General features: G+C 39.5%; 2 protein-coding genes across 2 annotated transcripts; one reads left to right on the top strand and one right to left on the bottom strand.

Moving 5' to 3' along the window:
• Positions 1 to 477: 477 nt before the first annotated feature.
• aagab (alpha and gamma adaptin binding protein) lies at positions 478 to 2,969 on the top strand (the record flags this gene model as incomplete). Its single annotated transcript, XM_080027770.1, has 10 exons — positions 478 to 665; positions 979 to 1,169; positions 1,263 to 1,359; positions 1,460 to 1,549; positions 1,636 to 1,719; positions 1,826 to 1,905; positions 2,093 to 2,186; positions 2,345 to 2,449; positions 2,588 to 2,637; positions 2,892 to 2,969. Exons 1-10 carry the CDS (start codon positions 569 to 571, stop codon positions 2,967 to 2,969), a joined length of 966 nt encoding a protein of 321 aa, XP_079883896.1. The 5' UTR covers positions 478 to 568.
• A 445-nt stretch (positions 2,970 to 3,414) lies between these two features.
• Positions 3,415 to 16,078, bottom strand: smad3b (SMAD family member 3b). Its single transcript, XM_080027769.1, has 9 exons — positions 15,693 to 16,078; positions 11,279 to 11,472; positions 11,030 to 11,164; positions 10,833 to 10,907; positions 10,686 to 10,736; positions 7,547 to 7,759; positions 7,296 to 7,433; positions 7,007 to 7,151; positions 3,415 to 5,487 (listed from the first exon to the last, which is right to left on the bottom strand). The coding sequence occupies exons 1-9, from the start codon at positions 15,893 to 15,895 to the stop codon at positions 5,364 to 5,366; spliced, it is 1,278 nt and encodes a 425-aa protein (XP_079883895.1). The 5' UTR covers positions 15,896 to 16,078; the 3' UTR covers positions 3,415 to 5,363.
• Positions 16,079 to 22,068: the final 5,990 nt, after the last annotated feature.

The raw sequence follows: 22,068 nt of genomic DNA on the forward strand, positions 1-22,068 counted from the left end.
TCTAACTTAGCTAACTTTGACCAAACTATAAAGGTGTTACCATGACAGCGATATGACAACGAAGCCCACCAATATTTGAGAAATGTCTGCCCCGAGTAAAGACTGTCAGACAGCCCCTCCGCCTTCGTACAAAACACAAACCAACTTTTGTTACAGTTGGCAGATAAAAATGTCAACCATGGCCTGACTTTCATTTCATTTTATTTCAGCCTTTGACCTAAAGATACATTATGAATTTATTTGTGGAGCTTCGTGGCTTGCTTTGCCTGTAAGTTACTCTCAGGGCATCAAATACTTTAATGCTCAAAACCGGAAGACGCACATTTCGACGTAAACATTTTAGCACCATTATATTTAAAGTGTTAGTATAGTACCTATCTTATACGATATCATAAATCATGTCATTTTAATGCACATATATGTATCAAAATGCGTTATTAAAAATAGTAAAACAGTAATGCTGCACCGGAAGAGAACGTCGCAGTGGCTCAGTCAGAGTTGAAAGGTCATTAATGTTGGTTTACGTCGCGCTAGGCTAACAGCTGCTTGACCTAAATAATATAGAAACATGTCAGCAGACGAAGAAGAAAACACGGAAATTACAATTCCATGTGTAGTCATCACAAGCTGTGACAGTGGTTTTAAAGAAGAGGAGCTGATAAAACGTAAGTTTAGCAAATGAGGTTGCATGATTTGGGCTAAAGCTAAACAAAGCTAACATACTCTTAGCACAATAGGTAATATTTTGTAACGCTTGCATGTTGCTAACACGGTTATTAACCATTTTATCTGATGTTGTCAAGCTTAGGAGTGTATTTTCTTGGGACTGATATAAAAACGGAAATGGTCAGGCTGAAGTAGTTTAAGTAAATCCTATTTATACATGGTCACACAGTGGAAGCAGGCTGAGAAACTTAGCTTTACCTAATCTCTCTCTGTTTGTATGTGTGATATATGACAACTGTGTTTTTACCTCAGAGATCATCGTTTCGAACTCTTTGCCCGAGCCGACCAAGACAGAAGAGTCGGTAGCCTGGTATCCATGGACCATCAACAACAAATATTACACAGCAGATGTCAGGCTATGTGTTGTACCAAGCACCTTTCAAATGTCGTCGGAAATTGCCCAATCCATGCAGGCTTTCATCGCTTATTTTGACAGTACAGTGGTACGTGACTTAATAATGAGGTATAGTTTGAAAATCTGAACAGTGCGTTTTGTGTTACGTGTTGATGAGTGTGTGCATGCATGGTGTTTGCAGAAGGATGGTCTGGAAAAGCTACATCCTTGGATATCAGTGGTGGAAGATCTTGCTCCAGAGGTGCTCATTCTGGTGTGTGACAGGGTCTGTGAAACTGGTTAGTTCTCCAGCTCTCTTTGGTGTGGGTTAGTGTGCAGGAAGTATGGAAATGCATTTTAGGGTGCTGAATGGCATTTAAAAGTGGATTTTTGTTCTAGGGGTCACCAGACACGAAGCACACCAGTGGTGTTTGTCTCATGCCTTTGAGCTGGTGGAGCTCAATCCGCTGGAGGTGCCAGATGAGGATGGTGAGTTTGGCAGTCATTTATTCTCATTCTTCTTGTGTTGTTTATGTATTTACTGTCATTCCCACTGTCTTTGTTGTCTTTATCAGATGACTTCCCAGAATCCACAGGGGTAAAGAGGATTGTCCAGGCTCTCAATGCCAACGTCTGGTCCAGTGTGGAAATGAAGGATGGTGAGATGACATGACCAATGCAATTACGTATCACACTTTCTCCTAACTATTAGTAGTATCTCTGTGTATGCATGGCATGTGACAGTTGTTTACCTCTGTTTGATAGGGCACAATCAGGGCTTCGGTCTGATGAGTAGTTTGGTGGCCTCCAGACACAACAACCCACGCAGCTGTCAAGATCCACCAGTATGTGGCAATTTTTTTGTTACGCCTTTCATTGACTTTGATCCTAATCTCATTTTGATTTGTAATTATCTTTCAATGTGTACTTACTTTTGTGTTCTACTATCTATTCTAATGTATTTCAATTGAATTGTATTAATCTGTCCGTTTTTGAGGAGACATGCTAACCGTGTCTCCTTTTCTGTTGCAGTCGTCCAACTTGCCAGAGGGCTCACTTGTCGTTGAGGAAGCTAACCACACAGAAAGTAGTACAAACACAGACACACAGGGAGACACAGTAGTTGGTAAGTGAACAACTTCTGATGAAATCGGTAAATGCTAACACCTAAAGTAATTTTCCCCCTAAACTGGTTCGTCATTTTACTGGCACGTTGACCTAAAACAAATGTGATCTGACATTACATGATAAGTTATTAATATTCACTTCTGTTAATTCTCTCAGATGCAATGACTGATTTGGACATTCAGGAGCTCGCTAATCTCACGGCTGGAGATCCAGACGTGGATAACTTTGAACGTCTTTTTACCAAATTAAAAGAGATGAAAGGTAATTTGAAGTGGATAAAAAAAAGCATAACAGCGTGGGGAAAAAAGCCATAACTTGAGGGTTATTTTGTGGTTGCGGAAAGAGGTCAAATAATTGTACTGCTGATGTTTGGTTTTCTCTGATTTTTTAAACCTGCAGACAAAGCTTCTTCATTGCCTCATGAGCAGAGAAAGGTTCATGCAGAGAAGGTAAGCAGGAAACAAAGACCTGTTCAAAAACAATTAGCATCTTCTGTAAAATTGTTCTGAACAAACTGATTGTAGTATCCTCACAACCTCACACCATTGGCAAACAAGTCAGTCCATGACTTAATGATGTGAAAAATAGAAATGTGTATTGTTGGGGCAGTAGCATGTTTCAGTTGGATTGGCAACTGGATCATTTGTTTAAGCAAACATGTTTTTAATTGACATTGAATATTTACACTAAGTCTGCTCTACAGGTAGCAAAAGCGTTTTGGATGGCCATCGGTGGTGATGATGATGAGATAGACGGGCTATCATCGGGTGAGGAAAGCTAATAACTAGCTACTCGTGACTGTATCTTTTCTCTTGATCCTCCTCCTTTACTAGGGCTCCCAAAATATCTTGCACCTCAAAGGTGGAATTGCTTACAAACAGTACTGTAGGCAGTGTCATGTTTAGAAACTTTTGATTCTTAGAATTAAACGATTGCAATACTGATGGTGTATAGTAAGAAGCAGTGAATATATTTATTTGAGAGAGCAGAGAGCAAATAGATGGCCCTGACCCTAAGTCCTCTCCCGTGGGTCCTGAGTGAACCTCGACACATATTGTGGTGCAGGTGGAAAAACAAGACTAAATTATGTTGTCTTTGATTTATGTAAGTATACGTCTTTTTGGTGCAGTTGTCACACATATTTGCAAGTGACATAATGTGCCTTATCCTTAGAAGAGTTGTAAGACAATTAAGTCACGTTCTGTTGAATCAACAAAGACATGTTAATTTTTTCTAGTTGTCTATTAGCGAGCCATGATTTAAAAAGAAAACATTGACTAACAGTTATTTTTACTTAGTTGCAACGTATTTAATTTTCACAAATAACAAAACAATGGTCATTTGAGAACAAATATTAGGCCACATGAAACAAAAAACATGTACATAAGACTTGGAACAGAAAACCACCAACTAAGAATATCAAGGAACAGAAGTACCGGTACTGATACAGATCTAATGACTACCACACGCACTGTAGTACACAGTATTTCAGTTTAGCACCATGTAACTGTTTTAAACATACTACAAGGTGACGCAGCCTTATGCACTGTAAGTAAGTGTAGAATTAACAGAGTGGCTTCATAAACAAGGATCGCAAGCATATTACACATGCTTTTATATTGTAGCAATGTACAGCATTTACTGGACAAGTAAACTACCACTTGAACTTTACACGGACCTACACAGTAAATAGCAAGTGCGTCATTTACCCACAAGGAGCATTGTGTACTATTGGCTAACAGTTGGTCATATATGAAAAGACCTGTTTGTTTGTACTCAACGTGCCATTAATGGGTGAACTAAAGCCATGGTTTCTGCTAGTGTATACCCTTCACGCTGGAGTCACATGGTGCCTAATTTTAACCAGTTCACTATGATCTCTCATACGCTATGTCCCTATTATGACAGTAACAGCTGGTACAGTAATCCTATGTGTCACACTTAAGATCCAGTTGAATCGGGTCAGAAAAGCCCAAATTAAAGCAGGCCAAGTTTTGTGTCATTTTGAATCTACTCATGCCAGAGGTGAGTCAGGTCTACTGTTTCAAGCAACGTATGACTACCAGAAATCACAAGCTATAAATATGTATGTACAATTATATTGAGGCAATACAAAAAATATATTCCCATGCAGGACAGTATGCAAAAATAACTTATAAAATGTATTTTTCACCGAGCAAAATAGTTTTCATACAAGGGTTATTTTCAAGAAACATTGCTGCTAATGTCTAGCCTGGCACATACTTCCGCTCAATTTTAATTTCCCTTCAGTAGTCAGTCTGGGCCTGCGGTATATTAGTGGGTTTTCTCCGCCAGATTTTTGGCGGTCCAATCAGCAAACGGAGGGTGTGGCTGAGAACAATGTGGTCGAGGTCGTTCGCCAGTCAGAAGCTGGCGAATGACAAATGTCACGGCCAGACACCCGCCTTCAAGTGAGTTAACGTTTGTCAATCGAGTGATTCCAGACCTTCTGTACAAATGAAGTAGGACCAGGCTAGCTAATATAAATATTTTGTTTAAAATAGCAATTACATGATCAATCTGATAATTGACACATTAATAGATAAATCCATATGGGAAAAATATCTTGAACTTAAAATATTAAATATATTCTATTTAATCAATACTCAGAATTACATTTCCCATGTAAATGTATGGTTTCAATGATAAAAAAGGACTCCCAATTCAGTAATTACAAAGAGTGGTACTGGGACACTTTAACACCAGTGATGATAGTGTATTCATAATTTTAGCTAATTCATAGAATCAAAAATGTTTTGAAACATGTTAAAGGTGACCAAGCTGAAACTGTACGATAACTTCAACTTGGGAAACAAACATTTCAATCGCTTTCATACAAAACATGTACCACACTGGGCATAGACATGATGTCTGAATTAATAATAAAGACGAAGTGGTTAGTCTTTAGAAACCTATTGCAAATACCCTTTGAAAACAAAACAATGTACAAGTCCTGAAATAACCATAAATTGGGGACACTAAATGGTATTGAGGAAAGTGCTATCGGTATGAGGTGAAATGTTCGAGACGACGAGGGAGGAGTGATTGGTTGATTTGACGAATGGCGTCATCACAGACACCTACGTTTTCCTATGTGGTTTGTGTATAAGTGTGTCAATGGGAAGAAGGGTTTTTGGAAAGCATGAGCATGCTCCTACGACACACTGGAGCAGTGGATACTGGGAGAGCCCATTTGTGTGAGAACTTTGTCCAGCCACTGCAGAGGGCCGTTGAGATGCAGCTCTATCCAGCAGGGGGTGCTGGTCACTGTCTGACGTCTGCAGGGCACAGAGAAGGAAGGGGGTCGACATAAGTTTGTCATTACTGACAGCTTTTCCTAATTACATCATGAAACCATACATTTCAAATCTGTGTGAGACATTTCATCGTTGATGCAACGTTATTCATTCAATCTTTATTCATCCTCGAGATCATTGAGGGGTGACTCTTATTTCCAATGACATCGAGTCGAACAAAACAATGCAAAGTATTAAAACAAACATCATTGTCAATGCAAAGATACTGAATACTAAGCATTTCTTGACTTAGTCGAACATGCAACAACACTAAAGCCAACTTTACAGGCTATTCCTGGAGTCATTCAAGTTTCTATCATCTTGACATGTTTTTCTCCAAGGTGTTTGGTGCCAGAAATCTAACACGCACCACTCAGTCCAGTGGGAATCCCCCTTAAGGCCTTTGCACACCGGGCGCAACGCGAATAAACGGCACGTAAAAGCGAATGTTTTGAAATGTGAATTTTATCGCGTCTCACTTTAAGAAGCGACGTCCCAGAAAAATCGAACTCAGTTTGAAAAAATAAAAAACGCAAATTCGCGATGCAAAATTACGGCACTGGTGTAGAAGCTTGTATTGACTCTGTATACGTTCATTAATTAACAAATTAATTGCACGAATAAAACGCGCCCGGTGTGCAAAGGCCTTTACACAGGGTGTCTGAAATGTGTTCACGTCCCACTCCATGTCCCCTTCACCACCTCATGCCTGCTGCATTCTTCCTCTGTTACTCAACCCTCTCCTGCTGACTCACAGCTGCACCCTCCCCCCATAACCCTAGTTTTACTTTCCTTGGAGAGCTGGAATAAGCACAGCGTATTTTGAGACATGATTGTGGATGTTTTTTTAGTAGAGAATTAGAAAAAAACTGAAGTAAAAAGTTAAGGTGTAGCCATGAGAAGGTTAAGGTATACTGTGTGTCTAGTCTTGTTTGTAAATGGCTTGATGTGCTGTTCTGTCTGCAGAATGACGTCTTCTATCAAGAGGGGAGAACCCCTTCAATTCTCTGTCTCCCTTCTACACCCTGGGGATTACTCGGACCCGACAGCCTTCCTCAACATCCATTCTGTGTTTATCAAAGTATACAATAGTACCGTATGAGAGAATGAAATGAAAAAAGCAACGGGACAGAAGAAGGCTGTGGGCACTTGTTGAGTCAATTAAAAGTAAATGTTTGAGTCTTTTGCTAGTCAACTAAAATTCTAAATGTTGGCAATATTGGTGAAAATTCCAGTACTAAATTGTAAAAAAATAAACTTGATAATACTAAAAAAATTAAACAAATTTTCACTGGAGATGGGCTTGACTTTTTTTCGTTAAAAAACAGTATATAAAATATATATCTTTCTTCGCAACTTATGCTTGCACCTCGTCAACTGAACATGAACAGATTGAACTCTGAATAAAAAAATACTCAGCCAATAACATGTAAATATCAGAAACAATGCATTCATATAATTGTATTAATCATCTTAATTTGTTTGAAATATATTTTTTTACCTGTACTCAGCTCCCCAACCCTTGACAAAACTCATGCGAATGGTACACATCCTTGTGAGTTGGTAGACGGCCTCAAAGCCCTGGTTGACTGACTGGGCAAGCAGAGCAGCAAACTCTTGGTTGTTGAAGATCTTAAGGTTGCACCCTGAAGGAAAACAATTGTTTTATTAATAGGTTCAATAGCACTGAAAACAAAAAAAATTGAATGGTTCATTAAATTGCAGTTAAACTGTTTTTTTTTCCTTCTGATCATGGCTTTATGCATTTGTGTGAATTCTCTGATGCCTACCTGGAGGTATTTTGCAGACAGTGGCAGGATGCCAGCCATACCGCTGGTTACAGTTGGGACTCTGGACAAAGATGGCACTGTCACTGAGACACTCTGCAAACACCTCTCCCCCGATGTAGTACAACCTTACGCCCCGTCCTGAAAAGGGAAGAGAGAAGACTGTCGCTCAGGGCACAGCTACCTGCGAAGTATGTCAAGTGCAAATATAAATGGGAAATTGGATCATCGTCCCTGTGAAATAAAATGAGTACCTATGTGCCTGCGTGTGAGCTCTACTGCTGAGTTGCGGTTGACGTTGGACAGCAGGCCCAGACAGAAGCGTTCAGAGTTGGAGGGGTCTGTGAATCCGTCTACTGTGAGGGAAGGCTGGGAGGCATGGAAGGTCTCTCCTACCCGCTGGTTCAGCTCATAGTACGAGATGGAGCACCAGAAGGCAGACTCGCAATACGTCACAGGTTGTAAGTCTGTGTGAGCAGAGAGGGTTAGGGTAAGATGGGTAAGGTAATAGCAGAAATACAAGTTCCAGTTAGGTCCATTAAAAAAAGCTTTCGGAAGTTCATGAGAACAGGAAAAATGCTTCAGAGTCAAATAATGATTTGATTGTGAAAATGCACGCTGCTGATACAATTGATTTCTCTTCTAAAGTTATTTCCCACGACCTTCATGGCCCCAGCCAGAAATGGCCAAGACATGACGTAAGTATTTATTTTTTTAACAATGACCTCCTGGTGGCTTTCCACATAGATAGAATAACCTGGTAACCGGATATTATTATTATTGCATTACCTTGAGCTTTCTGTCCCTGGCCTTTCCACAGCAGAGGACAGACCATAGACAAAGACTCAATTCATACTTACTCTGTTCCTACCCTGAGGCTAAGCCTCCCAGACGTAGTCCACCTCTCCTGTATATTGCCCGTCTGCCATATACACAAGCACACTCAACCATCCAAAGACATTCTAATGTGATAGTCTTTGGGCTTCATGTCTACAGCACCGTCGATCAGACATCAGCAATGTTTGGTTTATCAACTTGTTTTGACTTGTGCTGAGTGTTGAACAATCATCGGGTCATAAGGTACAGTCAGGTGTGGATGGGTCCATTGTTTCAGGATGATTCAGATTAAAAGAACTCTATAACTGGTCCTACATGTACGGGCTTACTGTCACTGACTATAAAGCATGCATGGTTTAATGCATGTGCGTTAGCGCGCTGAGCCACCACTGACAATTCACTATTCAGAATAGTTATAAGTTATTAGTTGTCCATTGATTTACAGCAGGGGTGTCCAAACTTTTTTCACTGAGGGCCACATACAGAAAAATCTACAAAGGGCCGGGCCACTTTGCAAAAATAACACATTTATCAGGACATGTAGCTGCTCTGGGGCCGTATTCACAAAACATTTTAAGGCTAAGAGTAGGTCCTAACGTGCTGATTTAGGAGTAACTCTCAAAAATAAGGGGTGTTTCACTCCTAATTTTAGGACTCCTAACTTTTTAAGATAAGTTTAATTCACAAAGCATTTTAGCGCTAAAACTAGCTCCTAAATCTATGAAAAGCTAAGAGTCCTCGAGAGGACTCCTAAGTCACTAAGAGTAATTCACAGACAACCATTTGATGGCATTTTGGAGAGATTTAATGATAGTGAGCTTAACAAAAGGTACCTTTAATAACTGTGAGGGTTTAATGATCTTAGTGAAGTTATATTTAGAAAGTATAGACACATTTATATGTATTATATTCATATAATTCATATATATATTTATTAAGTTCCTTTTCCTGCAGTTGCTTTGGGTTTACGATGCGCTGAAAGTTACTGTTGGTGTCACGTTTGGGTTTAATTTCGTACTAGAGTAGGCCTATAGCCTATGTGGCGCTTCGCAGCATCTCCTCCGTTCCACAGGTCCGCTGTCTGTATAGGTGCGCGTCTCGCCTTTTTCCTTCCGCATGCACTTTACGATTTCGCCGGCTGTTGTTTCCAAATTGTGAATTTCCTGGTTTGTCGCTGTCTGACTATTGCTGCATAGTCGCCGTTGAGAGAAATACAGTGAGTGCATGGCGTGCAGCTGTTCAATGAGGATATTTGTCCCGATTCAAATCATTGTAAAATGTAAAATGAATAGACCTATGTGGCGCTATTGTAGCCTATAGGTTAATAGTGAACGAAAGTGTGGGAAACCCTGCAGTATCTTGGTTTCATGTTAAATCAGTGTCACTTGTCATTAATTGTATTAAAAACTCTTAACTTTAATACAGCGACACGATATGGATATCTCCCACAGTGTTTCTATCATAAATTCACTCTTAGCTCTCATTCTCTTTCAGCCAATCACTGTGGGCATAGAAGGTATGAACATGACGTCATCCATAGCAACAGGGTCAACCCCGCCCCCTTATCTTAGCTTAGTAGTCCCTCCCATTCCTTAGTAAAAGTTGGTCTTATCAGCTTTGTGAATAGGTTTTAAGAAATGACTCCTTACTAAGAACTTTTAGTGCTCCTTAGGAGTACTCTTAGCGCTAAGATAAAATGTTTTGTGAATACGGCCCCTGATGTTTAGTTTCATAGTGTCTTCGTAAATTGTAATCCTTCTTCACGGCAACACTTTACTTGCACATTAAACAGATACATTCCCCCTCTTGTTAAATGCCATTGATACACCCAGTGTTTTCTGCTTTTGCGTCCAATGTCCAGCTGGGTGAAAATAGTAGCCAGCCGAGATCCTGCCCCTCGAAGGGGAGTCCGGGGGCATTATAACTAGACACCTCTCTGGCACAGATGTTTCTTTGACATTTCAAATGAATGCATCAGCAGTTGACTAACGGTTATGGCAGTGTATGTTTTGGAGTTTGTGTTTGTGTAAAAATTACAAAGTTAAATAAATATCCTAATGAGAACAGTGCACATTTTACTTACAAAGGTCTGAAAGTCCAATTCAATTTATATTGAGAAGAGCAAAAAAAAAAGAGAAATTCTGAAATAGATACAGTGAAGCTGAGGAGAGCTATTGTGAATGTTTTAGTGTGCTTGTTGACGATTGCCTAACTGTGCTGGAAAACAATGCTGCAAAACTATTATTCTCTAGATGTGTTGTTAAGATTTTGTCATGATTTTATAGCAATCAGTCAGCCCAGCTTGGTACTGTACTTCTGTACTGTCAGCTGTTTGGTGTGTTCTAGCAACATGTTGTCTAGCAACACAAGCGGCAAGAAATGATCACTCCCTATTTACTAGAGTGTGCACAACATTTACTGTCTGCCATTTTATTTGCGTGAGAAGATGTACATACTGTTGTATTACCTTACCTAATACAATTGCTACCAACGAGATAAGTGCACATAATGAGTGATATGCTGCGTAAGTAAATCTTACGCTTTGGTTTTGCTTACCAAGATTACTGTTTGCGGGTGATACAGGGTTGGGAGACAGGCTGGGTGAACCTGAAATAGAGCAGCAAAGAGGACCTGGTCATGATACAGATAAGGCATAATTAGAACGGTATGAGCTTGAACTGTGTGCACTTTCATGTGACTCACCTGTGTCCATGCTGTGATTGAGCTGGTGATCATTTGTCTCCCCATCCTCACTCAGATACCCTGGTGGAGGAGTTTCTGTAACATAACAATGCAATCAGCATTTACCAAAAGAGGTAAACATCCCGTTTTGTGTTTCATTTTCCCACAATAACTATTTGGAATTCTGTGTATAGAAATAATGGCACCACTTTTCTCACCAGGAATATAGTTACTCTGGGGCTCAATGCCGGCGGGAAAGTTGGTGTTCTCAGGTATGGATGGGCTGTAGTCATCCAACGGTGGAAACTCTGCAGGGATGTCTGTATGTCGCGGTACTAGGACAGGAGGCAAAACTGGAGACACACAGACACATTCATTAAGGACCAATTCAGTTCTGTATACTGTATAGCTAAAAGCATTATCTTAAATACAGTCATTTGGAACAAGTAGCAATTAACTGCTCTCACTTGGCGTCTCCACCCTCTGGTAGTGGTAAACATTGACGCAGACTTCGTCCTTCTTGGTGTGGAAGGCAAATTCACAGTGGTCCACAGCCCTCAGCTCATGGTGGGACTGCAGGTCTGGCCAGCGCCATAAGCGACAGTATATCACATGAGGAAGACCTTTTCTGTGGGAGACCTGAAGACGCCCATCTAACGATCTGAAAGAGACCACCAAAAATACTGTATCTGGCTAATACTGGAAACATACTTTTGATTTATAAAAAGGTTTAATATATTTTACTTGTTTAGAATAGATCAACAGGGCAGAACACCGTATAGAATACTGTTTTAGAATAAGTAGCTTGACCTGCACAAAAAGTGATGAAACTAATATCAACCCTTTTTTAATATATGGGACCATAAATATTGCCATGAAATTCAGATTACAAAAAAGAAAGGAATGACTATAACAGATCATCTTTCCCTCAAAAAGAGTTCCATGTTGGGGTGGCTTTTTTTAATAGCCAAACTCAACAACAGTTCAGCTCATTGTGGAGCTGTCAGACAAAACACATATGATTTTTTTTTTTTTACCATTGCTTGGCCTCCTGTGAAGTCAGAAAGGACTTTCAGACAAACAAGTTGGAGCTATTTTGGTGCCAATTTCAAGATGATCAACGAAGCAACTTAGAGTATCAATCCCAAATATTATAATTACTATTGATATAAACTTTGACGATAGGCTTGCGATGACATAAAATGACAAATCTGAAAAAATTCAGGGAACATTTGGATAATTTATTATTTATTTTTTATTTTTTTACTTTCATAGAGGTGCATCGATTCGCAATCTCATTGAAATAATATTTTTGGTGCAGACTTCTATCATGCATTTTTGGGAGGATAAAAAGCAGTGAGAGCAAGAGGAAATGGCCACTGTCTCTGTCACAGCTGTGATTTAGATCTAAATGAGCAAAGATTTATGGACAGAAGCAAAAAAGGTATACATCTTGATTCTTTACCATTTAAAATAGGCCAATCACAAATGAAGCGACGTATTATGTTGAATGCTAAAATTACGACTCAGAAGCATCAGAAGCATATCCTTAAATGAGCAGTGAGGACCACATCATCTCAATGAAAAGACACAACTGCAATAACAAATTCCCACTGCCATTTCATGATTAACAGTTCAAGCAGATAAAGAAGTGGTCAAATGGTCTAAGACGAAATAGGATCTCCTAAATCAGAAGTTAAAAGCTTAAAAACAAATTCCAAAGCCAAATCAAGCAATTGGATAAGCTCTTAACTTTTAAACAATTATTTTCACCAGAATTAAAAAAAGGCATCTAGTTAAAGGTTCAGTAAGCGGAATGGTCAGTTTAGCTAACTTCCTGTAACTGACTGCAGTTAGCAGTCCCCTCCCTCGTCCCCACATCACCACATTAATGCACTGCGGTCTTCAAACAGCGAGTTATCTAGCATCATCTCAGATAAGTAAGTGTGATAAAACATTATAAAAACCATCAAAACAGACATTGGGAAGGATTTTTACCTGCTCCGCCATTGTAGGCACATAAACATTCACCCATCTGTCGCTCTGCGTGTGCACCGGCAGTGAGACGGGTGCAGTTTAGTAGCGTTCTCTCTTGTGATTGGATATCAGTTTCGGGATCCCCAAAAAGTTTATTTGACGATTACATGCAGAGCGGGTGACTGAGAGATCGGCTTTATGAAATGCGCACACTATGAGTGATCACTGTATGAATAAAGAGCGATTTAATACTTATATTAACAAAAATAAATTGCTTACTTCACCTTTAAAGCCAGCGGAGAAGCGAAGTGGGGCAGAGACAGACACACAGTTACAGTTATGTTTGAGGCAATGCAATACTTAAAATATAAAAAATACTGTTATCATTGGGAGGTTTGTTCAATAAATTGTGAATCATACTTTAACGGTTGATGACTTAAATTATACTGACTGTCATTTGCATCGACTATTTAGGAAAATCTGAGAAAAATATCAATGCATAATTATTTGGAACGCACTGTATAATATGATGCAGTTTACCATGGATCCAAAATAGGTAATTATGGAAGCTCTGAGCAAAAGGTTTGATTCAATTCTGTAAAAATGTATTTCAGTGGTATAAAAGAAATAACAAAATATGCATGTTTGCTTTTCCACTAAACAAGTTAAAACCATTAAGGTTATTGGTGTAGTACACCTTGAAGATAGCCTGGCTCCGCCCGCCCACCTACTTCCGCCCAAATGTCATTTTCCCTTCAGTAGTCAGTCTGGGGATGGTGTGTATTAGTGGGATTTTGCTCGAACAAATTTCTGAGTGTCCAATCAGCGAACAGAGGAAGTGGCTGAGAACGATGACGTCGAAGTCGCGCTCCAATTTCAGTTGAATGCTGCGTTCCTTTATACTCCAAAATCGGAAATTTCCAACTTGGTAGTTCCGAGCTCCGACCTGTCTGTGTTCCAGTGCATCTGCTCGGGAAAGTATGGACGCCTACAACCTTTCTCATCCAAATAACTAAACGTTAGGCTCTAGCAAGTTACCGTTGCCAGGTACCGGTAGATCGATGGACTACAATATGTAGTGAAGTCGGAAATTTCCGAGTTCCCTGTACAACTTCAAGTGAGTGAACGTTTGCCAATTACAGCAGTTCCAGACCTTCTGTACAAATGAAATGAAGTATGATGGTCTGGTAGTACCAGGCTATCTTGAAGATGTTTTAGTTCAAAACTATTTCCTAATGAGTCCCATCAAGTTGCGAACACTTGACCTTTTATTCCTGACAACCACTTTTACTCCCTAAACCACAATACAGGAGGTGAAGAAAGTAAAGCAGAAAAAATAGGTCTCCACCTGTAGTACAGAAACACTGAATCCCTGTATCCCCCAGCAGAGATCAAGACAGCTGTTCTACTGTAAACCTGCAGTCTCTGGATCCACTGGGATTGAACCACAATCCAAACAGTGGCCTACGCCCTCCCAAGAGCCTAGAGCACATTCCCAAGAACTGAGGAAAAGGTTTTAAATGTAGGTTAACACCCATGCTCTGACTTCTGTACAAACACACACAGACACACACACACACCATAATGACGAACTCACGGTTTCATCAGCAATTAGGTCGACAAGCTGTCTGATTGAATATTCCTTAGAAGACAAGAACAACTTTGAATGATGCTTAACAATTAGAAAAAAAAGGGTGTGTGTTCTAGAGCTGTTTGCACTGCCTATTACCAGCAGGGGCAATATGTGTATCTGGCTATTTGCCTTATTTATGTTATGTAGGAAAAGGGATGAAAGACATAAACTATTTAAAAAATGGTGCCATCACCAGCAGTAGTACACACACTTAAGAATCGTGTTTACATTCTACTTTTTTTTTGTTATGTCTCTTAATGTCATCCTGACTGAGATTTCATTGTAGTTTTTGATGACAATTTTCATTTAATTCAAGATTATATTTGCACATCTGGCTGGGACAACAGATGGGAAACAGAATGTTAACTGAATCAACTGCACACTATTTTGGTTAAAGATCAAAGTGAAAACAACTCATGAATGTACAGACCTGCATCACACACCTCCCGCCCCCAAGTAAATTGCCTCCTATGTCAGCATTGCAAACTATCAGTTACTAATCTTAAGACAGATGGGTATCCCATATTGGGAATCCCAAAACCGAGCCCTTTTTCCAACTTTCCCAGGGATAACAGTACACACTCCAGTCTAAACATCCTCTGTGTGAGTCAGAGCCCTGCTTCGCCAAACCACCCCTTCTGTTCATCACACGTGTGAACCGTGGACACACACTTTTGTTTATGCTGCTCTAGAAGTATTGCAGCTACCATGTGAGCAGGTGAAACTGACTTTAGAAGTGTTTTTAAGACTTACCTAGGCAATTGGGAAACACCTACTAGTTATTACTGCTGAACGTCACATTCCTACCCAATTATGATTTTTTAGTTCGTTGGTGTCTTGAACTGAACAGTTTGTTTTGACGGGGGCAGATGACATTGGCATTCATAACACTAGCTTAATAACACATGAAGAGGCGTACGATTAAATAGTTTACCGTTATTGACAAATGTAAGATGAAAAGAAGGTTTGCATTGCATTAATGAGCTAATGTTAGCTTTGTAGGATTGTTGTTACTTTGTTAGGTGAAGCTAACTATCCATGCAATCAAACCCCACTGCTTATTAGTGCTTCAAATCAAACTGTCTGTCTCCTACTTAGCGTATTTGATAAATAAACTGTAAAGGGTTCATGGTAAAAAAGTTGACTAGCAGCACCGGGCTTCTAATATTAGCTCGAGCTACCTAGCAGGCTACTAGGCTAACGTTAGCTGTCATCGACCCTAGCTCGCCAGCTTGGCTAACTACTCGTTAGCTCTGAGTTTGTGTCGTTACCTGGGTATGGTTATGCATTTCGTGTTGATATTCTGTGTGGTGATGGCTTTTTCCAACTCGTCCAACTGTGCCGTCTTTTTCAACTTCTTCACAAGACTTTTGACAGCCTTTTCGCACCATTTCTCCTCCTGCCCGTTCTGCTCTCCTTTCTTCCAGCCGAGTAGCCTCTTTACGATTGGAGGAGTGAACGGCAATATAGACATTTTTAAAATAGCAATTTAAAAGTGCTCTGGTTTAACTTTGCCGTCCAGAATCGCAATTATGTGCACTGTTTGTCGTGCTTGTTACAAAAACTAAGTCAGCTAGTTAGCCTAGCTCGCCGGACTCCCAGACAGACGGGTCTCTGCTGCCGGGGACGCAGCATCAGCGGCAGCGGCTTGCGTCGCAGGTTCACTCCGATGAAGTTGGCCGTCTATCGGAGTGGAGCAGCTCCACCACCAGCCGGACTGTCTGCCTGCCCCGCCTCCTGCTCCTCAGTCAGCTGGTCAGTCCTCCACCTGCACGCCTGCACCGAGCAAGTGTGTCTTGACATGTGCCGTTAAACCAAGTTCAACTATTTAATTCCTTTCCTTTTACACATTAGCCTACAGTAGGCTTACTACCAAATTAAACACTGCTACACATGGGAAATAAAATGAAACAGCTGATTCAATCTCAACTGCAATAGGAAATTGCTGTGATAAAATAACATCCACCCTGATAAACTATTGGGTTTGGGTTGTGAGTTCACACAACATTTTTATATATATTTTTTAAATATGCTTTTACTGCAAGCTCAGATTGAGGAACCATAGGTCTATGTGTTAAAAAAAGATGTCCTCTCAACTCTTATATAGGCCTATGATATGGTGCCCTCATTCCAGCCCCGGAGTTGCCTATGCATCTATTCAATAAACATTACAACTTCAGAGGCAAGAAATGTTGTAATCAGAGATAGGCTATGTCGAGAGTGAAAAGGGATCCAACTTTTACATTTAGTGTGTCCATGAATAGAAGACCCCAAGGAGTAATCCCTTTGATCCCCTCATAAAAGTGATTTCATTTCACCTCAAATGCATCTTTCCAAAAATGGTCGAGGAAGGTGGCGGACAGTGCATCCAGTGGTATTTGGGGTTTTATGGTGTTGTTGATAAGTGCACCCCTGGCTGCTTTCTCCAGTAAACAGCAGACAGCCTTTGCTATAAATATCCCCGTGCGGCACCAGCCTCCTTTTCCTTAGGCCTATTTATAACCCCCCATCAATGACTTATTTCTATTTGTATGCAAGTATTTGGCATGGCTTCTTACTTCCTTCTACTTAAATATGTACTGTAAGCTATCCTGGTGTATCTTAACACCCTGTCCTTGTTATGGCTTTAAATCTTGTTTTGTCCAAATATATTCCATTTATTATCACATAAGACTGAGCAAAGAAACAAATCCTCCCAACAAAAAGAAGGAATTAGGGATTTATAAGTAGGGAAATAACTTCTATGGTCAATCGATTATTAAAATTGTTGCTAATTATTTTGCTGTCAATCTATTAATCGGTTAGTCCTCCACTCCTTTCTGCTGTCAGCCTATAACTCAATTTAATTGGACTGAATGTGCTTTCTTGGCATTATACACGAATCAACATGTGTCAGCGCTATCTTATTATTCTGCTTATTCGGGATATAATAGTGCTTGCCTACACTGTCACACTGATACATGAAGGGTATTAAAATGCTGTGTTAGTCAAGATCATGTTCTATTTAAAGCTTGAAAAGATCAAATTCCCATTGAGAGGAGCTGCAAATAAATTTGAAAAAGTGTGGATGCCTTTTCTCACGTATTTTGACAACATAACCCACTTGATTCGTAATGTATAGAGTAGTGCCATGAGTGTTTATCCCTTGTCAGAAAGAGTGTTTTCAATTTAATTTTTTTTATGTATTTATTGTATTTTATTATTTACTTATTGTATTATTACTTTTGTTATATTTATTTATTCCTGTACTATTACAACTAATACTATTGTACTTTGTGTGTGTGTGTGCGTGTGTGTTATTTATGCATTAAATTGTACATGAGGAGGGGGGTGGGGTGGGAATATATTTCAATGTTGATTTTGTAATTTTTTATGTAAAAACTCAATAAAAAGAAGTTAAAAAGAAATAAATGCTGTGTTAGTGTTGTCAGTCTCCTGACAGTGAAGGATCTAAATTGATGCATCATAGGCGATATGGTATTTAAACTCTCTTACAAACAGTGCAGATCAGAAGCCCTGAGCATAACAATATCATGGTCTTCTCAATGTTGGAAACGTCATTGTAATCGGCTAGAGTAAACAGGCTGGAGAGCAGTGAGCGCTGCTTTCTTGTGTACTCTATGGTCTGCTTCAAGGCCGGCACCTTGTACTGCAGGGGACACAAGCTGGACAGCTGGTGTGGAGAGTTGTGTGTGTGTGTGTGTGTGTGTGTGTGTGTGTGTGTGTGTGTGTGTGTGTGTGTGTGTGTGTGTGTGTGTGTGTGTGTGTGTGTGTGTGTGTGTGTGTGTGTGTGTGTGTGTGTGTGTGTGTGTGTGTTGGGGGCGGGAAAGAGAGAAATGAGGGGCTCGTGTAGAACAGGGGGGCAGATGGACCGCAGGCAGGAGAAGGTCTTAGGGACGGAGTGAAGGGTGATTTGGGACAAAAGGCACGACGGCTGGTTGAATAAGTAATGACTGCAGACAATCTGATGGATAACAATGGCATTGTGATGGAGCACTCGTGGGCTACGTGGGAAAAATGCAGGATGTGTTGTAGGGGTCTGATCAGCTGGGCGGCTGTCACAACAATACTTGGACAAGCAATTGGAGTAGCAATTAGAGTAAATTTGCCTTTTGTGTGTCCATGAAGAAATTGTAGTGACATTTGAGGTACCCTAAATGCCATTGAATTATTGTAAAGCTTTAAAATAAATTACTTTTAAAACAATTTTTTTCTATTTGCAATGACAGTTGTGCTATAAATAAAAATGCTTTAAGATGAATGATAGCCTCCAGCATATTGTATCACATCTCAGGTTTACCCTCCACAAACCTGCAATTGCCCCAGCAGCTAATAGCAGTGTGTTTGAATCAGATCTGGCTGTTCAGCACATACCCAAACGGGTGGGGTCCAGTTCTGCCTACAATCTCTGCCCTTTTTTTAATCTCCTTTCACACTACAAGCTTTTATCTGTTGCTTGCAGCCATCAATCTCTCTCCAGACAGTTGCACCTCCAAATCTGGGGCAGTATGGTGACATCCCGCAATTTAAGGGGGGGACCGTAGTCCCCCCCTTAAATCCTCATCAGACCTACAGAGGTGACACACTGTCACACTCTCCTCTCTGTCTCTACTCCTCCTCACTATAATTATTTTCTCTTTTTATACATTTATTTTTTCCCCTTGTGTTTGTCTCACAGGTGCCTTTATGTGTGCATATTTTGCGCTACCACTTTCTAATAAGGCATCCTTCATAGAGGGTTTTCCATGGCTTTATATCTTGTAAATAACTACTTCACATGTTATTTGTATCAGTTATAACACCATTAGAACAGCTTATAGGTTGCCAATATTACCTGTCCTCATCCAGCAAGACACTTTCTTTGGCTAGTTTAGTGAGTTTTCAATTACAACGGCTGTTAGACCACATCTGGAACAAAAAACACACGTTTATTTACATTATAACATAAGCAGCAACATTTACATGTGAGGACATGATAGATTATTAGTGAAAATCTCTTAATAATTTAGATGTTATTATTATTATCAGGAGGGGTATCAGTGTACCCCTCCTGTCTCCCATGTTTAGTTATTGTCACTCTATGTCTCTTGTATAACTGTAAACAGATTATCGTTGTTTTGGTACAATGACAAAATAAACCATCTTGAATCTTGAATCTTGAATCTATTACTAGAAATAATTGACAACACAAAACATTGTTTTCTAAGGGATCTATAAAACACATGCAAATTATTTGTTAATCAATAACAATGTAATTAGTTGTGACTTAAAACTGTTTATTAAATTTTTTAGGAAGGGGTACAGAGTCCAACTGGCCATTAACACTAATGTGAGGTACAAAGAGTGAGTCATGCCCTCTGCACTGATACATTACATTATTATCTAAATTAATATCTTGACATATTTTTCAAGGTTTGAATTTATCACATATAATGATGACATTCACAAGTTGATAAACTGGTTAACAATATAGATAACATATCACCACCTAGTGGCTTTGAACTATTACTACAGCATTGTATATTGTTCATTAATACAAGCGGATATTTTGTTGAAATGGTGCAAAATGTTCTATCCCATTTAGCTCTCAACTTAAATCTTAAATCTCATTTTAAATAGCCAAAGGAAAATAATCTCTGAACACATTTAGATATGTATGTGACAGTAGAAAAAGTACAGATTTGAATTATAAAATCACTGGTTTAATTTAGCTGCTTCAGTTTCAGGGTCTTGGATAATGCCTCAGTGTCACGCTGTCATGCCATAATGCAGAAGTAGGAATGGTAAATACTCAGATATTTTAGTAGAAGTAGTAATACCACAGTTTAAAGGCCAGAATTAAAAAAATAAGTAAAAGTACAAAAGCATTATAATAAAAACAAAACAAAAAAGGCTAATTGACCATACATGCTGCAGAGTAGCTTGTGAATTTTCCCCTATAGTAAAGTACAAGTTCCTTAAAATGACCCTATCTGAGCATATGCACATATAGAAGGGAATAGAACAGAGCCATTTTTTATACTATGACAAGTCAACATTTGAAAATATATTGTGTTAGTTTGGATCTATGTACAATAGGACATTCCCCTTGAGTGTGTATGTTTTTATTTCTTTTTTGCCTATGCCCAACCACGCTCACGATTCACTGTGATTATAATCTATTTGTGAATCAGTGCCATTGATTTATATGCTATTCCATAAACACAATTTACATGTTTATTGGGAACAATGGCCCATAACAGCATTAAGTTGATTCAGAGGCTTTTGAAAAATATCTCCTCATCTTACATATGGATGGAATGGAGCACTTGGCCATGATTCATTAATTTCACCTCCAGGCTGAAATGGCTTCCTGTTTGGCCTGCACCTCAAGGACTTGAGCCCTGTATTTACAAACAATCTCCTGTGACTCCATTTTATGGAGTGGACATTGATATATCCAGGACTCAGAGATGATTATAAAAATGATTTTGTAGATTTACAAAGCAGATTTTCTCTTACTGATAACGGTGCAGTCATTGTCCAAAACACAGAGCTTCATGCGGAATAGACTTTCCTTGTCACAACATCCTCCACAGAAGCATGTGGAACTTGTCATTTTCTGAGATCTGGTAAATACACTCTGTCACTCACACCACCACCAAAACTAATGATTGTGAAATTAGTTTCAGAGCAATCAGGAGCTCCCCCGCTAAGACCCACTGTATCCATATGCATGAAATTGCTTGTGTTAATACAAGCTATGAATCGTGGGTAATGCAGTGAATAATTCTGACTGCATGCAATAATGCTATCTTCTATTAGATTGGGGACTGTTGTGAAGCTGAAGCCCTGTGGCAATATGCTTGTAAATGGCCATGTATGGATAATTAAGCATTACACTTGAACATTAAAACTTGCTTATTTCAGAGAGCCACAGGCAGTGGAGACTCATCACTATTTTTGGTGCTTCCCTATAATGTGTTCTCATTAGTATCAGTATGTCAGCAAGTGTAAACTTTTCATTCTCTCCTATACTGTGAAGTGAAAATTGGGTTTCATTAGAGTACATTAACAATGATAATCTTCGTAAACTTTTTTTTAAAATATACATTTCATAATCATTCACCAATATACGTAGTTGGAAACCTCAGATAAAAGGATTGATTTATTAAGATCCCAATAGTGCAAGAACTATTTGTGACACATTATGTATCTTTTTATAGCGTCACATACGGATTTTTGATATTTTTAGAAATAAAATGCATATTAAGACATAAATGTAATTATAATAATGCATTAATAGCTGTGTCGCAGATATGTATTTTACCCTTCCACCCCATAGTCCTGTTATTGTGACAGACCTTCAGGCAGTCAATTCTGAGCTGAATGACCTGCATCAGCTGCAGGAGGGCATGTTTCAGGCAAGTAAATAAACACATTCCTCAGGCTTGGGCGATGACAGGACACATCGGTCCGCCCCCTCAGCTGTTGTGTTTAAACGTTATTCTCTCGCTGCAGCCATCCCCTATAGTGTGTACCCATCATCCAATGAATCCACAGGGGGTTAATAATGCAAGAACATGACAGTGTATACCTGCAAGCTTGGACCATTGGGCCTTGAGCGACATGTTGCAATGTAAGAGACAGTCACACTGTTCATTAGGG

This window comes from Ammodytes marinus (assembly GCF_949987685.1).
Source record: "Ammodytes marinus genome assembly, chromosome: 5".
NCBI classification, from domain to species: domain Eukaryota; kingdom Metazoa; phylum Chordata; class Actinopteri; order Uranoscopiformes; family Ammodytidae; genus Ammodytes; species Ammodytes marinus.

Coding starts and splice junctions, on each gene's coding strand:
- smad3b (XM_080027769.1), bottom strand. CDS start 15,895: ATGTCTATATTGCCGTTCACTCCTCCAATCGTAAAGAGGCTACTCGGC. Junction 11,473..15,692: donor AAATGCATAACCATACCCAG/GTAACGACACAA, acceptor GGTCTCTTTCAG/ATCGTTAGATGGGCGTCTTC. Junction 7,152..7,295: donor TGTCTGCAAAATACCTCCAG/GTAGGCATCAGA, acceptor GTTTTCCTTCAG/GGTGCAACCTTAAGATCTTC.